This window comes from Mus caroli, chromosome 10, assembly GCF_900094665.2.
Source record: "Mus caroli chromosome 10, CAROLI_EIJ_v1.1, whole genome shotgun sequence".
Taxonomy (NCBI): Eukaryota; Metazoa; Chordata; class Mammalia; order Rodentia; family Muridae; genus Mus; species Mus caroli.
This window is the reverse complement of record NC_034579.1, coordinates 100,102,630-100,120,001: the sequence shown is the minus strand read 5'-3', so window position 1 is coordinate 100,120,001 and position 17,372 is coordinate 100,102,630. Positions and strand designations below refer to the sequence as shown.

Genomic DNA, 17,372 nt, shown 5'->3' with positions numbered 1-17,372 from the left:
TTGGTCTTGTTGGCTTGTGACGTTAACTCCAGCATATCTCTGTTAAGATTTTGTCTGGATGACCTGTCTATTGGTGAGAGTAGAATATTGAAGTCTCTGACTGTCAGTGTGTGAGTCAATATGCAATTTAAGCTGGAGTAGTGTTACTTTTATGAACCTGGGTGCCCTTATGTTTGGTGTATAGATTTGTAGGAATTGCAAGGTCCTTGGAGGATATTTCTTTTGGTGAGTACATAGGTAGCAACCTTTCCTATCTCCTCTGATTCATTTGGTTTGAAGTCTATTTTGTCAGATATTAAAGTGTCTACTCTGGCTTACGTCTTAGGTTTACTTTCTTGAAAAATCTTCTCTATCCTTTTACCCTGAGGTGATGTTTATGCTGTTAGGGTGTAGTTCTTGAATGTAGCAGAAGGATAGATCCTCTTTTCATGCACGTCCTGTTAGCTTGTACCCTTTTATTGTGGTGTTGAGAGCTTCGACATTGAAGAGTTATCAATAAGCAGTGTTTGTTGATTCTGTTATTTTGTGGCTGTCATTTTTGTCTTTATTTTTTCCATTTCTTGTTTCTCCTTCTGATTTGCTGGTCTGATGTTTTTTTCCAAATTATTTATTTTTATTTTATTGTGTTTTGTATGTATGTTTGTCTGTGTGATGGTATTAGATTCATGGAATTATAGATGGTTGTGAGCTGCCATGTCGGGGCTGGGAATTGAACCTGGGTGCTATGGAAGCGTTTTCAGTTCTTTTAACCACTGAGACATCCCTCCAGCCCCCTAGTCTGATATTCTTTATTTCTTATGCTTGTGGTTGTGGTTAACCTCTTCATGTTGATGTTTTTCTTCTTGTGCCCTTTGTAGGGCTGAATACTGCTTAAATTTGATTTACTGTGGAATGCCTTTCTCTTCCTATTGCAATACAAAGTATATAATAGTCTGAGCTGACATCTGTGGCCTTTGAAGAGTCTGTAGCATATCTTTTTTAGGACCTCTGGCTTTTATACTCTTTATTGTGTGGTCAGGTGTTACTCTAACAGGTCTGCCTTTCTATGTGTCTTTATTAGGGTTTTATTGCTATAAGTAGGCACCCTGACCAAGGCAAATCTTATAAGGATAACATTTAATTGTGGCTGGTTTACAGGTTCAACCCATTATCACCAAGGCACGACAATGGCAGAATCCAGGAAGGTAAAGTACAGGAGGAGATGAGAGTTCTACGTCTTCATCTGAAGGCTGCTAGCAGAAGACTGACCTTCAGGCAGCTGTGCATAGGTCTTGCGAGACAATGCCGGGGCCTAGCAAACACAGAAGTGGATGATCACAGTCAGCTATTGAATGGATCACAGGGCCCCCAATGGAGGAGCTAGAGGAAATACCCAAGGAGCTAAAGGGAACTGCAACCCTATAGGTAGAACAACATTATGAACTAACCAGTACCCCAGAGCTCTTGACTCTAGCTGCATATGTATCAAAAGATGGCCTAGTATGTCATCACTGGAAAGAGAGGCCCATAGGACTTGCATACTTTATATGCCCCAGTACAGGGGAATGCCAGGGCCAAGGTGTGGGAGTGGGTGGGTAGGGGAGTGTGGGGGGGAGTGTATTGGGGACTTTTTGGATAGCATTGGAAATGTAAATGAGGAAAATACCTAATAAAAAAGATTAATTAAAAAAAAAAAGCCCAGGCCAACAGTGACAACCTACTCCAACAAAGCCACACCTCCTAATAGTCCCACTCCCTGGCCCAAGCATATACAAACCATCACAATATGTTATTTGGTCTTTCTCCCATGCATCGTTTAATATTCTTTGCTGTATGTCCAGTGCTATGATTATCATGTCCCTAAGGGAGTTTCATTTCTGGTCCAGTATACTTGGTGTTCTGTTTTTTGTTTTTGTTTTTCTCCTGTACCTTGATAGGCAGCCCCCCCCCCATATAGATTGGGGAAATTTTCTTATATGATTTTGTTGAAAATGTTTTCCTGTTATTCACAGATTTGGTCTTTTTATAGCATCCCAGATTTCCTGGGTGGTTTTTGCCTGTTTTTTTTTTTTTTATTAATTTAAACTTTTTCTTGACTGAGGTATCTATTTCCTCTACATCATCTTTAATATCTGAGATTCTCTCTTCCTTTTTTTTTGTATTCTGTTGATGAGGCCATCCTCTGAATTTTCTGCTGGAATTCCTAACTTATCTTCATTTCCAGCTCTCCCTTCCAGTTTTATTTTTCTTTATTGACTGTTTCTGCTTGAAAATCTTAAACTGTTTTCTTCATTTCATTCTGGTGTTTTTCTGTGTTTTCCTAGGTTTCTTTAAGGGGTTTACTCATTTCCTCTTTAAGGGCCTCTGTAGTATTCAAAAGGCTCTTATGAAGTCGTTGTCTGGTGCTTCATCTAAGTTGTATTTCCCAGGGCCTACTTTGAGCTTTAGTGGAACCATTTCGTCCAAACCATCATATTCTTATGCTGCCTTCTAGAATCTGGGTTTATATTTGTTGAAAACTAGCTAGTGCTATCTGGACTTGTTCTTGTTCGATTAGTAACCCACCCCTGGCTTGCTGCTGCTCTCTCTGGTTCCTAGGGTACTGTGTTGGCTGTGTATTGCCTGGTAGAGAATGTTTCTGAGGCCCTGGTAGGTGTAACCATGGGCTGGGCCTCAGAGGCTTGGTTAGACTGATTCTTGCTAATGGAAGCTTCCACTTAGGGATGGACATGGGCTAGAAGAGGGTGTCTGAAGTGGTCCCCAGGAGGGAAGGAATCAGGATATGACACCAGGATCTGCTTAATCTCCTGGGATGGAGAACAGAGAGAGCAAGGAGGTCACAGTTTATAGTCTGCTACAGAGATGGGGTTGAGTCTCAGAGACTGGGTTCTGAGCTGACAAGGGTTAATGAACATCTGAAGAGCATCTACCTGACTCACTGGCCAGTGTGGCCTGTGAAAGTGGTTTATTTGGGGCAGGTGATTGTTCATCATGAAAAGACTCAAGGCAGGAACTTACCAGCAAGAGCTGCAGCAGAGACATGGAAAAATTCTGTTTATTAGCTTGTTTTTTCTTGCTTGCTGTCTTAGTTAGGGTTTCATGGCTGTGAAGAGATACCACAACCAAGGCAAGTTCTAGAGATAAAAACATTTAATTGGGGGTAGATTACAATTTCAGAGGTTTAGACCATTATCATCATGGTGAAAAGCTTGGCTGTATGCAGGCAGTTTAGTTGCTGGAAGAGCCTAGATTTCTACTACTTGATCCAAAGGCAGCCATGAGGAGGAGACTATATTCTGTAGACAACCAGGAGGAAGGTCTCTCTTTCCATACTGGGAAGAGTTTGAGCATAGAGAATTCAAAATCCACCCCACAGGGGTACATTTCCTTTAACAATGCCACACCTCTTAATAGTGTCACTTCCCATGAGTCAAGCATATTTAAACCATAGTTCAGGTCCATCTGACCATGAATGGGATAGTCTGCACTGGGTTGGACATACTACTGTTAACTAACACTTTTAAGAAATGGCCCCAAAGACTTGTACACAAGATATTCCAATGGAAACAATCCATCAATGAGGGTTTGCCCTAAGTGTTTGTTTACAATTGAAGCTAACAATTATGATATATTTGAAGAACTGCTTTTGCTAGTGTTTGCCTATTTGTAATAGCTAGCAGGACTTCCACCGTACATCTGCCATTTTCCTATTCATAATCTTTAATGCTTCTGCACCACACTTACACAGGACCCATTTTACCTTTATAAAGTATATTACTCAGGTGCTGTAGACCCCACTTTCATCTTACGTAATAATATCCACAAAGTGTATTTTTTTCTGTTATACATTAATATAGATCCATATTTATTCAAGTGAAAGTGTTCTCTGGGTGTCATTTTCAAAAATGTGCTTTGCCACCCTCATTTCCTGAAGTTCTGTAGCCAACACTGTCCTAAGGAAATCTCTGGCAGCAAGATATGGAGCAAAGTAGTTAAAGAAAAACTATATTGTGAAAAAGAATCATTCATTTTTCTATCCGCTGCATTTCAGGTTTGTGGAAGGGATGCTGAACATTTGTTACAATGCTATTGATCGGCACATTGAAAATGGCCAAGGGGATAAGATTGCTATCATCTATGACAGTCCCGTTACAGACACCAAAGCAACTATTTCCTATAAGGAAGTCTTGGAGCAGGTAATATCATAAACTTTCTCTCTCTATTGGTTATTATATAGAAGTTATGTAGATACATATATTGTCACAAAATAACCATTTTAAATATGCCTTAGCACTTTTTATAATTTTTGACGTTATCTCTGATATCCAGGTGGACAAATTGGGTACTTTTCTACTAATTCCTTGGCTTATATTTTATAGTACTGAAAGGTACTTGTTTTACTGGGAGAAGTGGCCAAATGCTCAGAATAATTTTAAATACTTTTCTTGCCCTTGTTCTCCATACCCACTGCTGCCACTGTGATTAAAAGAGGTTAGTCCTTAGTTTTATATGATTAATGGTCTCCTATTTGCTCTCCTTCTTACCTAGCGCTGCTCATGTTTTATTATCATATAATTTTATTTCTTTCTCATTTTCTTTAAAATTTCAAGGCAGTTTTAATTTTTATTTATCTAATTACTAAGGATATTGAACTCTTTCACATTTATTTCTTGGTCGTCTTTATTTCTTCTTTTGAAAACTCTGCATTGAGTTTGTTAGCCCATTTTTAACTGGGTCATTTGTTTTCCTGCCTCGTTGTTTTTGAGTTCTTTGTATGTTCTCGGTATTAATCCATTTCTCAGCTGGGCTGTGTCACTGGCAAAGAGTCTGATCCTGCAGGTTGGCTCTTCTGTTGATGGATTGGAGAGGCTTGATGGAAGAATCGAAAGGGAAGAAGTGATGTAAATATATTTTAATTAAAATGTATTTTTATCATACTGTTAATTGGAGAGTAAAATTCAGATTCCCATGGTGGACAAGACACAACAACATTATTTTCTATTTGTAATGTAATATTCACTTCCTAATATTCTTAGCCATTTATACCATGTTTCCTCTTCTTCCCTCCCTCTTCCTCTTACTTCTTGTCTTTGGTGTATGGGTGTGTATGCACATGATTGTGTATATGAACATGCATTTTGGAGGCCTGAGGTTTATTTGAGTGTCTTCCTTTATTATTCTCCTATGTATCTGAGACAGGGTTTCCTGGTAATCCTGATGATCACTGTTTGCCTAGCTTTGCTGATTACTGAGCTCCTGGGATCTGCTGTGTTTCCTTCTCCCTGATGCTAGGTCACAGACATGACATGTGCCCTCATAGTCAGCTTTTAAGTGATGGCTGGGGAACCCAATTCTGATTTTCAGCCTTGTGCTGTAAGAACTTTATATACTGCGCCATCACTGAGAAAACACTATCATCCATTCCCTCAATATTTGTGCCTTTGAAGCTCTGCCTTCATTCCTTGGTCCCACTCACTATTTTTAATGTGTGGTCTTAAGTGAATCATGTTGTTCTTTTTGCTATGTTAAAACATGCATAAAGTTCTAGAAGCAATTCTAAAGATGTTTGAGTATTTTGGATGATTGGAAATTATTCCAGCCTTGTGGGCATTTCACTGTATATGATTTTAAGGGGAAATACAATTGCAGGACACTATTTCTTACCTCACTATTGATATTTTGCATCGGAAAAAATTTAATGGGGTCCCGCCAAGTCACCCTCTACATGGGACCATGTTTAGGAACACCCTGACCTCTACTTGCAAGTTTCCAGTAGCAATCATGCCTGGGTTGAGATGTAAACATACACATTTAAACATTGCCTTCTTTGGCAAAATTTTCCCAGATTGTGTCTCATTGTTAGCTAAGCAGTCTAATTGGCTGCACTTAGGTGACATGAATAGAATATCGGAAATGGGGAAGAAACATTTCATTCTCTTTGTTCTATACCATCAGTTGGGACTCTGCCTCACTCTAGGCAGCTGGTTCTCAACCTTCCTAATGCTGCAACCCTTTAATATACTTCCTCATGCTGTGGGGACCCACAGCTATAAAATTATTTTTGTTGCTACATCATAACTGCAATTTGCTATTGTTAAGAATCATAGTGTAAATATCTGATATGCAGGGTATCTGATATTTGACCCTTGTGAAAAGTCCTTCATCACCAAAGGGATCCTAACCCACCCACTGAGAACCACTACTCTACAACAAATACAAAGGAATTTCAGTCCAGTCAAAAAGACTTTACATGCTGAGTAAGCCAAGACATGGCAGAAGATAAAACCCAAATGGAATGTTCCACTATGTTGTTTGGTGTGTTTGTTGTCCTGCAAATAGAAAATCTGTATTTGTGAAATGAAATACACAAGGCTTTGACGCTGGAATCAAGCAAGGAAGTTACTCTATTACCAAATTGTTTATAATATATGAGAATCAAAGTGTTAATATAGGAGGAAATACAAACTGTACAAAGTATCACATACCTTAGTATAGGTCCGCAGTGACACATTTTAGAATATGTTTCATCTGTGAGCAAAGGAGTGCTCCTGTGATTTGGGCATACTGCCACAATCTCACTTCGAGAATTGGAAAATTTAAGATACTGGTACACTTCAATTGATGTTAGAGCATACAGAATATGATATGTTTCTTCATGCACTGTAAAGCTTTTGTCTTTATTAGCATATTGAGTTTGATAGATATGCAAACACTAGAGTCAAAGAAAGATCTGCAATGAAAATTTAAATAATAAGAGTGGTGTCTTTTTCTGTGACTTTCTCTTTAATTTATGTAATTGGCTAAGATTATCCCATGCAGGTGATTATCTCAGATATTTTTTTTCTGCTAACTCATCTTATGTTCATGTGTGAAATTTGGACTCAGACTCTTTTGACTTCTGTGCTAGTTCACTGGTTTCAGTTTAGCCTGACATGAAAGTACTGAAGAAGACCATTTCTCTCAGCTGCTGACAGCCTCTGATTCTCTAGGCTTTCTTCTCCAAAGTATTAAAGGAAGAACTGTTCCACTGCGAAGGGTGGGGGAGGGGGGGTGGGAGGTGATGGGGGGAGGGGCGGTGGGGGAGGGGAGCATTGTTCAGCTGCTTGGATTACCTATGGTCTTTATATTACTAAGTGAGGAAGACAGAGAAAGATTTAATGAGCATTGACTTGAGAACAAATACAAAGAACAATTTAGTTTTTTGTACCAGGACTTATTCAACCTACTGGTGCTTCATTTTCATTAGGCCTTTCTGGATAGGTGAAACTTGATTTAAATTTCTTATTTAATTAACAAACTGCAAATTTCAGGCTAAGTCACCTGTGTAATATGGAAGATCTGACAGTTTTAAGGGAGGAGCCAGAGCCTTTCCAAACTGCTGTGTTCTCTGCAGATCTGATTACCTTAAACAACCTTCTGGTAATTCCTTGTCCAGAGATTAGAGTGCTGCTTAAGGTCTACCTTCCATTCAATAAAATGCTGACGATTTTTGTTGTTGTTGTTGTTGTTGTCAAATCTTGCATGGAACAAAGGATGCCTTATAACTGGACAATTCTCTTACTGCCAAGTGCTGAGAATTTATGAAAATTCAATAAATAAATGAATATGTAAATTCAATTGTAATACAAGGGTCAGAGTTGGGTGGAGCGATGTCCTCTGCAGGAAAACATGGAGAAGCCCTGGTGTTTTATGTTTATTCCTCAGCTATAAACTCCTGCAGTGACTTGATGTGCCAGGGTGGGTTGATGCCTAGGGGACCCTCCTCCACATCAGAAGAGAAGCAGAGGGAGCATGGGAGTGGGGTTGTGTAAGGCGGGATTGGGTGGTAAGAGGGTGTTTGTGATCAGGATTGAAAACGAAGAAATGAATAAGTAATTAAAAGAAAGAAGTTACTCATGATGACTAATTTATTATTTTTCCTTTTTTAGCTTTAATTTTTTAAGGGTACATGTGTTTTGTCTGCATGTATGTGTGCACATGTGCTCAAAGGCCATAAGAGGATGTAGAATCCTCTAGAAGTGGAACTGCATACCATTGTGAGCTGCCATGGTGTTCCCTGGAACTCAGCGCAGTCAGTGCTCTTAACCACTGAGCCATCTCTCCAGCTAGCCCCTGTAATGACTTATTTCTTAAGACAAAAGGTTTATTTACCATTCATCATTGCATGGACCTATTTATTTGGGCCTGAGCTGTGGGCCTGAGCTCCATCACAGTGATGGAGAATTTGTGGTGAAGTAATGTCCTCATGTCTTGGAATTGGAAAATAAGCAAGATGCCAAAGAGCCACAAAATTCTCTGTAGATAGGAAACATCAGTGACCCAAGGAGGCTTCACTGGTAGTTCTGGTCTGTAAGACGTAAACAGTTAGAGGTGTCTGTTTTATCTGCAGAACATTGCCTGACACAGTGAATATTTATCGAGTTATGAATGCATAAATGAATGAATGAATGAATATACTATCATTTGAAATTTAATGTCTACCATATTTACTTGAATGGAATTTTCTAGAGTACATTAGTTATAGAACTTGATCACCTTTCCTAAATTATTTTTATTCTGCTTGGTTATCGAAGATACATAGATTCCCTTTTGGTTCTTCATATTAGTATCTGAAAACCCTGAATTCTAGGAAGCACACATACGCTTATTTTACTCTTTTCATTTTATTTATATTCAAGTTAACAGATGATCATATTAAGCCTCAGTGACATATAAGGCAAATGTGCTTGTATGGGCCTATATATATATTACACAGAATGTCACTAATTTAACATTGAACTTGTCCCTCGATTTGGATTTTAGTTTTTGTTCTCCCAGCAATTACAAATTTTTATATTTATCCACCAAGTAAAAAGGTGACCTTCCATGAAGGACATCTGAGAATTTTCATGAATAAAAGTATCTGAAGAAAATTGATAATACATAGTGTGCTAAATTCTCCCGATCTAATTCCCCTCAAAGTGCCTATTATCTTTATTAAAGGTAATTTTTGCAGTATAATTATAGCTGTAATTATGAAGGCTTAGTAATTTGGCAGAGGACATTACTCTGAAATCATGGGCTGTGGCTTGTGAAAAGTCCACTTCCAGCCCCTGCTTTTCAGAAGGCTCTCCTCAAAGCATAAAATCCACCTTCTGAGAAATAGTTCAGGGGAGAGCAGCCTGACGCTCCTTTATCATTGTAACCAATATATATATATATATATATATATATATATATATATATATATATATATATATATATATATATATATATATATTTGCATTTCCCCATTTGTGTCTTTTTTTTCATTTTTTATTAGGTATTTTCCTCAATTACATTTCCAATGCTATCCCAAAAGTCCCCCAAAGTCCCCCATACCCACTCACCCCACTCCCCTACCCACCCACTCCCCTTTTTGGCCCTGGCGTTCCCCTGTACTGGGGCGTATAAAGTTTGCATGTCCAATGGGCCTCTCTTTCCAGTGATGGCCGACTAGACCATATACTCAAATCTATCCCTGCTGGTGATGGACTTGTTGAGGGAAAAGGAAACAGTATTTCTTCTATTTTTTTCTCAAGTTACACAAATAAGTATTAAAAGCATCATTTATATTGCAGTCAGTCCCATGGAAAAATTTATATATACAAGATAAATTATTGCTTTGATGCTTGTTAAATAGATGGGAATGATCAATATGTAGAAATTGTAATCATTCATGTAATCCCCCTCCCAGGGTGCAATGTGTTCAGCTTTATGTACAGAACATATATTCAAATAAAAGTAAAAATGATATCCGTATGCATTATTATATTTTTACAAATCATATTTATATGCAAACAGATCATGAAGCACAGAATTCCCAAGCATGTATAAGTCCTCATTATTGATTCTTTAGTTATTTCTCATCTAGTTCCTATATAAGTAAAACTCTGACATGTACAGACCATTCATGAGATATGCCTATGTTTAAACTTCATACAGATTGAATAATGCGATATTGTTATATGTGTTCAGGTTTTTCTGTCCCAACATTCCATTTGTGACATTCATTTCACCCCCAGAGGCTGTGGTTTGGTTATTTGGGGACTGCCTGGTTCAGAGCAGTGCCAACATGGGTGATGATAGGAATTGGGATTGGGATACATTTAGGAATGAGGTGCTTAGTTCAATTTTGGCTCAAGCAGAGCGTGATTTGTTAATTCACCGTTGTGTGATTTTATGATCTGAGACTGAGGAAGATATTATTTTCTATTTTTAAGGTCACTAATGAAAAAAAAAAACCAGAAATCTCCACCATGATATTTCTCCTTAGCTATTCTTTGAAATAATTTGGACAAAAATACTCTCCAGCAGAACGTCTTGAAAAGAAAAGAAAGACAAAAAACCCACAAAGATAAACCTGTGTTGATTCTTTTACTAATTTAAAACTATCCAAGAGCATTGGGATCTCTGTGATGATTTGCATGCATTTGGGTTGGGATACATTTAGGAATAAGATGTTCGGTTTGATGTTGGCTCAAGCAGAGAGTCATGTGTTGTGAACTGATTTTGAGTGATCAAATGCAAAACTTCTTACAATATTTTTCTGTTTGTGAGCTCTTTTTATGATGTACTATTATATACACTATCATATTCACTTGCCATGAGCAAGTCAATTTTACGAAATCACAAGACTCTTTATTATTCTGGACTAAAAGGATGAGATAAATGTATTTATGCAAAACACACAGGAGCTACCCATATATTGATACCTTGGATACCTTATGAGTGTCAGTTGTGAAAGTTGGAGACCATTCAAAATAAAGGGCACAATTACAAGTGCAATTGTAATAGACAATACAGGAAACTATTAATAAAAGGGAAGAAACAATGATTTGATACTTGCTAGCTTCCTGTTTTCAATATTTGGAATCACTTTTTCTGAACAAAAGCTGTCTGTTATTTTTACATCAGTCTAAAATAACAGCAATACAACCAATCTCATTCAATTTTCTCAGCTTCATTTTTATAGATGATGTTACCCATGAAATCAAGGTTACTGTTTGAAATAAAAACTAACTTCTTTCCACTTCCTGCCATGCCATATGCTATTTTACCCCTGTGAGACCGACAGCACCTTCCTCATAATTTTCTGCAAAGACTGGTTTATTCTCCATTTTTACTCTACTTGTTAATGTCCTAATGTGATCTCTTAGGTGGAGAAAAGACTCCTGTGAAGAGGAGCAATAATCTATTCATCTTCTAACCTACACAGTAGCTACACCAGGCCTCCCACAGAGAAAGATCATATCACACACAGATAGAGTTCAGGAATAGAAATTCAATAACGTTCATTAAAAAGTAAAGACAAATCTAGTCTGTGACTAAGAGAAATAATTATTTCTAAAAATATCACTGTCCTCCCACATTTTAATTTCCACACGAGGATTTTTACTTTTAATGGGGTGAGCACAGGCCCTGTCTTGATGTGTTCTCTAACTTTGAAGATCTATATCCTGTCCTATTTACACTTCGACTTACGACACTTTCCTTATATTGTTGTCTTTAAAACCCGGAAAACTTTTCTTTATTCTTGTATTTTTTAGTGAACAAATCCTATTCATTGGTTGGTAGACCTTACTAAATATGTGTCTTCGAGGTGGTTAACCTCTGAGCTATCAGCAAATCAATTCAACAAAGTCACAGGGCTCTTTTCTTTAATTCATTATTCTATACTAAAATGATGTGATACAATGTATTTATGCAAAACACACTTGAACTACCCTATATTGATACCTTGTGTACTTTACGAGTGCCAATTGTGAATGACACTGGCTTTGTACACAGGGTAAAGCCTTTTTTTGTGGATGGGGGGGATATATTATGAAGATAGAAGAAAAAGCACTATAATGAAAGCAAAGGAAGAATCAAAGGCCAGAGAGGAACGTGGGCTGCTTCTTTACATATATATTCAGATAAATCTGAGCCAATCCATGAATACAATGTAACAAATAACATTTAAATATTCATGTGAGAATTTTATCATGCAGAGACTGTGAAACAAAAGTAGACCCAGCCCACTGGGATATCTAGGGAGTGGTAGAAGTTGATGGTGGGACATCAAACTGTGTAGAAACTTATACACCAGGATTTTATTCCCAGTTTAATACAAGATCTCAGATGGCTGAAGGAGTCATCTTATCTTCTCAGTAGAAGCATGTGAGTACAAATGGATGGAAGCAGATGACAGAGGTTCAGCAGAGAATTGCATAGGGACAACTTAAACTAAATGACCCCAGAATAGCAGCTTCCAGTGACATACAGACAAAGGGGAGACAGAGTAGAGATAGTTTGTGTCATGGCTTTCTGCTGGCTGTTCCATACTTATTGTCATCTCGAATTTCTAACTACAGCTAATGCATTTGCAAAAATCTCTGATCTATCAGTCACTTCCATGTGCTCCCTTTGCTCTCATATTTGTTCTTCTTCTTTCACCATAAAGGGCTGCTTGTTTCTATCTAATTTATTCACAGGGAATCATTGGAAGGATGATTTATTAGTTATTTTGTTCTTCTTTTTTATGTATCTATTTCTTTGATTCCACATCATAGACATACAATATGCATGTTTTTCATAATTTAAAGGGTTTGTAAGAACTTATGTAAGTTTTTGAAAAAAAAAGTAATATCTTACATGTTGTCTGAAGGCCAAGCTGCTAAAATTTTAATACTCAGTTTTCCTTTGTACTCTGCCTTGGACCTACACTCCCACTAACACAGCCAGGAGATATTCTTGCTGTCGTGCCTGCCCCACTGTGCTCTGCAACAGTGAGGCTAGAGAAATCTTTTATTATTCCTCATACAAATATGCTTGTACACTGGTTGAGCTTATTTTAATTTGATCCAAACCAATTTCAGAAAATCTTATTGTACCCTCATCTGTTCTTCATGGCTGTCATTTGTATCATTGAAGTTGTAATGAAGACCCATAAGTTCCAACTCTAGAAAAGGTGGGTGAAGATATAAACAGACTCAGATGGCCTTGCTAGAGATCTTCCATTTGACCATTATCCATAAGGAAAGCAAGAGAATAGAGTGTAGTCAGGTGGATTGGATGTAGAGTTACAAGTGTCAACTACAGAGAATCATTTCATAGTGTAAACTAAACATTTTAGTAATTATTGTCTATGAACATCAATCAATAATGAGTCTAAAGTGAGTTGGTGCTGAATACAAAGTATCATTTGAAGGCTAGTTAGAAATAAAAAATGCATTTTGCTGAAATAATCCTTAGAGGTGTAGTGCATGTTGTCTGTATATCATTATTGTATTAGGCAAAGAGATTATAAAAATGACTACATGTTAATTCTTTAATCAAAGTGTTCCATTGTTTTCCTGGTTGGAAAAACACAAAAACAATTGAATATATTGTGGTGCTGTTGCAATAAGGCCCTCTTGAGCAAAGCACTAATAATCTTTAGTGTGAAGAAGGAACCAGCCCAGATTTAGTAGCTCCCAACTGATACATAAATCGTTTGGGTCATGAAAGGTGCATAGAACTATGTGTCTCTTACCTAAGTGGCTCTGGTAGAACTTGTGTAGATCCTACCATGACTTGCCTTTGCCATACTTAACAGTGAGGGCACACATTCCAAAACTAAAACTGCCCTTGCTGGGTGGGGTTCTAAATCTATGCTCATAATGAATCTAGTGGGGGCAGAAGATGTGTGGTTCTGATAGAGCAATGGAGGAGAGACTAATGTCAATGTTAAAAACCAGCAAGGAATGAAAGAAAGATATTTTTATGAGTAGAATTACAACAGTTGGATATAATGATGCCCCTTCCCTGTTGATTAGCACATGCGTCTACTGTATACTCAGCAATAGCACAGCTGAACACCCCAGCAACTCACTTTCTGACCTTTGATAATTAACATGGGAAATTAGAAAATCATTTTACCTGACATAAGAGCTAGAGAATAAAGCTCATTAACATATATTGAAGAACACTGAGTGGGTAAAGCGGTGGAAATAAAATCGGGGAATAATGTTGCCTTTTGAGTATGTGAAAGAGAATTTTTTATGAGTCTTTTTCAATTAGATAAAATAATAGCATTATGAAGATGATGTTATCAAAATTATTTAAATTAATTTCATTTGAATAATTTGTCAGTTTTATGTTCACATTTATGAACTTTCTAGGGCTGCATCATAAAGTAAAATAAATTTGAATACTACAATGGAAATTCACAGTCAATTAAATAATTTCAAGATTATAGATCAGGGGAAATTGATGGTTTATCATGTCATACACAATATTACAAAGCTATACAATTTTATTTTATGTGGTTTATGTGGGAAATTTTTTATATATAAATATTTATGGTACAATCTTATCCCATCTGCTTTGTTTATTAGTTAATAATGTGTGTTTTATATCTGTTATTTTTTAAAATTTTTTAATTTTTTTGAATTTTTTAATATTTATTTATTTATTTATTTATTTATTTATTTATTTATTTATTTCTGAGACAGGGTTTCTCTGTATAGCCCTGGCTGCCTGGAACTCACTTTGTAGACCAGGCTGGCCTCGAACTCAGAAATCTGCCTGCCTCTGCCTCCCGAGTGCTGGGATTAAAGGTGTGCACCACCACACCTGGCTCTGTATCTGTTCTTTAATCTTCATTTAATTCCACAAAGAGTCTTTGGTTGATTGAGTCAAATGTTATCGATTCAAGCCATTCAACTATTAAGATGGTCCTATACTATACTTTTATCTCACTCCTTATTCCTTAGTCGAATAGTTTTCCATGAACACTTTACAAGCATCGATGGACTTTCAGGATGTACCAAGATACAAAACCATAAAGGTCAGTAGAAGCCTAGCCCAGGGCAGCAAAGTGTGCTTGATGTGCCCACAGCAATGGTCATGTTGTGTACTGCTGATGGTGTTTGTTTAATTAGATGTTTAATTAAATAGTGAACACAGAAGTGACCTAAACCGGCATGGTTTCTTCCTGTACCTTGTTTATTTTATACCAAACTTTCTTTAAAAGATAAGAGACAGTAAAAAAGGAAATGAAGTTATTAATCTATTTTCTTCAAAATCATGAGACATACAAACATTTTATTTTTAAAAAATTGTATAATCTTTTGGTACTGACTGGTTCATTTTAACATGCAATTAAACCTCTTAGTCTCTCTGTTTTTTCTCTTTCTACATACTCACACACACACACACACACACACACACACACATACACTCAGTCACTCACAAATCCGTCTGATAAGATAAAAGTAAACCTACAAATTATTGAACTACTTACTACCTTAATATATTAATTTAACATAGTGAAATATGTCTTCCTAAACCTACAAGACTGCAGTGATACAGGTAGCTTTGACCTTGGAGACATGTTGTTTTCAATGCCTCAACACTTGAATCACATATTGGTGACTGAACTTCAATAAAATTTTTTATTATAAGCTGTTTTATGATGTCATTATTGTCTGAATTTACAAGAGATTATAAAATGTAGCACATAGTTAATTTAACTAATTACCTAGAGAACCTCAAATAGGTTTCTACATTAATTTAAAAATTATTCTGTTACTGAAAATGCAAACATTTAAGTTTCGTACAGAAAACTAAACTCTGAAAAACATTTCTATAGATCCCAGTTAGAGAAACTCTGAATTGAACATTTCTTTAGGGCAAGGGAAGATTAATCTGGCTTCATTACCATCAGAGTTTAGTATATTTAATGTTCTTCACTAGCTCATTGTTGTGGTTTGAATAGGAATGACTCACATAGACTCGTGTGTTTGAATGCTTGGCCACAAGGAATAGCATTATTAGGAGGTGTAGTATTGTTAGAGTAGGTGTGGCCTTTTAGAAGGAAATGTACCACTTTGGGGAGTGGGCTTTAAGGTTTTATATGCTCAAGATATGCTCAGGGTGACACAGAGTCTCCTGCTGCCTGGCTTCAAACGGTAGAACTCTCAGCTCCTTCTGCAGCATTGCCATGTTTGTCTGGATGCTGCCATGTTTCCCACCATGATGACAATGGACTAAAGTTCTGAAACTGTAAGCCAGACCCATTAAAGGTTTTCTTTTATAAGAGTTGCTTTGGTCATGGTGTCTCTTTCAAAGCAATAAAACCCAAACCAAGACACCAATAAATTCAGGGTATGCAGAGAAAGAGAGGGTTCCATAAAATAATCCTTGCAGAGGGTGGGGAGATTGCTCATTAGGTAAAGAGATGTTTGCATTAGAATGAAAACTTGAAGGTGACAGCCTTAACATGAAACCCTAGAATTAGGGGTTAGAAGGCAAAAACAAGAATCTTAGGAATTGCTGGCCAGCCATCCTAGTAAAACAGTCAAAACATTTAGTAAGCTCCATATTCAATAAGACACTTTTTCTCTAATAATATAGTAGAGAATGATGGAGGCAGACACTACATATGTAGGGACACACACATTTATGCATGCACACAAGTACATGTGCATATACATGTGTACAATACATGCAAATAAACTAAATAACTTTTCATGTTTGTTATTGCATAATAAATATGTGGGTTTTTAAAAGATCATTAAGGAATCCATTCAAAAGCCTTCATAGGATACATCCTGACATAGTGAGAGAATATTTAAAATGCATTATATATCTGTGCACATTTTCTGACAATCAGTTTACTTAAAATAATACTATTAGTGCTTCTAGGAGAGAAATTATTTCATCAGTAAGTGTATCTTAAAAATTTTAAAATAGCAAAAACTCTTTGACATTAAGAAATGAGTTAGACATTAAGAAAATGCCGTTTAAAGACAGGGGTGACCTGACAGGGGGATTGTGATTATTTCAATCTTCTTGTATCTGTTGAGGTGTGTTTTGTGACCAATTATATGGTCAGTTTTGGAGAAGATACCACAAGGTGCTGAGAAGAAGTTATATTCTTTTGCTTTAGGATGAAATATTCTATAACTATGTTAGATCCATTTGGTTCATAGCTTGTTACTTCCACTGTGTCTTTGTTTAGTTTCTGTTCCCATGATCTGTCCATTTCTGAAAGTGGGGTGTTGAACTCTCTGACTATTATTGTGTAGGGTACGTTAGGTTCCTTGAGCTTTAGTAAAGTTTCTTTTATGAATGTGGGCACTCTTGCATTTGGAGCATAGAAGTTCAGAATTGAGAGTTCATCTTGGTAGAAATGGAGAAAACAGTCTACTTTGAGTGGAGTAAATTTTAAAAATTCATTTGAGAACTTCAGTGGGAATTCATACGTTATTTCTCTACATATTTGTGAATAGTTACTTTTGAGTATTTAAATTCTTTTTTTTTTTTGAGACAGGGTTTCTCTGTGTAGCCCTGGCTGTCCTGGAACTCACTCTGTAGACCAGGCTGGCCTTGAACTCAGAAATCTGCCT

At 36.9% G+C, this 17,372-nt stretch overlaps 1 protein-coding gene across 1 annotated transcript in view; it reads left to right on the top strand.

Moving 5' to 3' along the window:
• The window catches only part of Acss3 (acyl-CoA synthetase short chain family member 3), a 182,267-nt gene that overhangs the window by 32,039 nt on the left and 132,856 nt on the right, over window positions 1-17,372 (top strand). Inside the window, exon 2 of the mRNA XM_021174594.2 lies at window positions 4,031-4,175. Coding sequence (XP_021030253.1) covers window positions 4,031-4,175 — 145 coding nt within the window. The remainder of the gene's footprint in view (window positions 1-4,030; window positions 4,176-17,372) is intronic.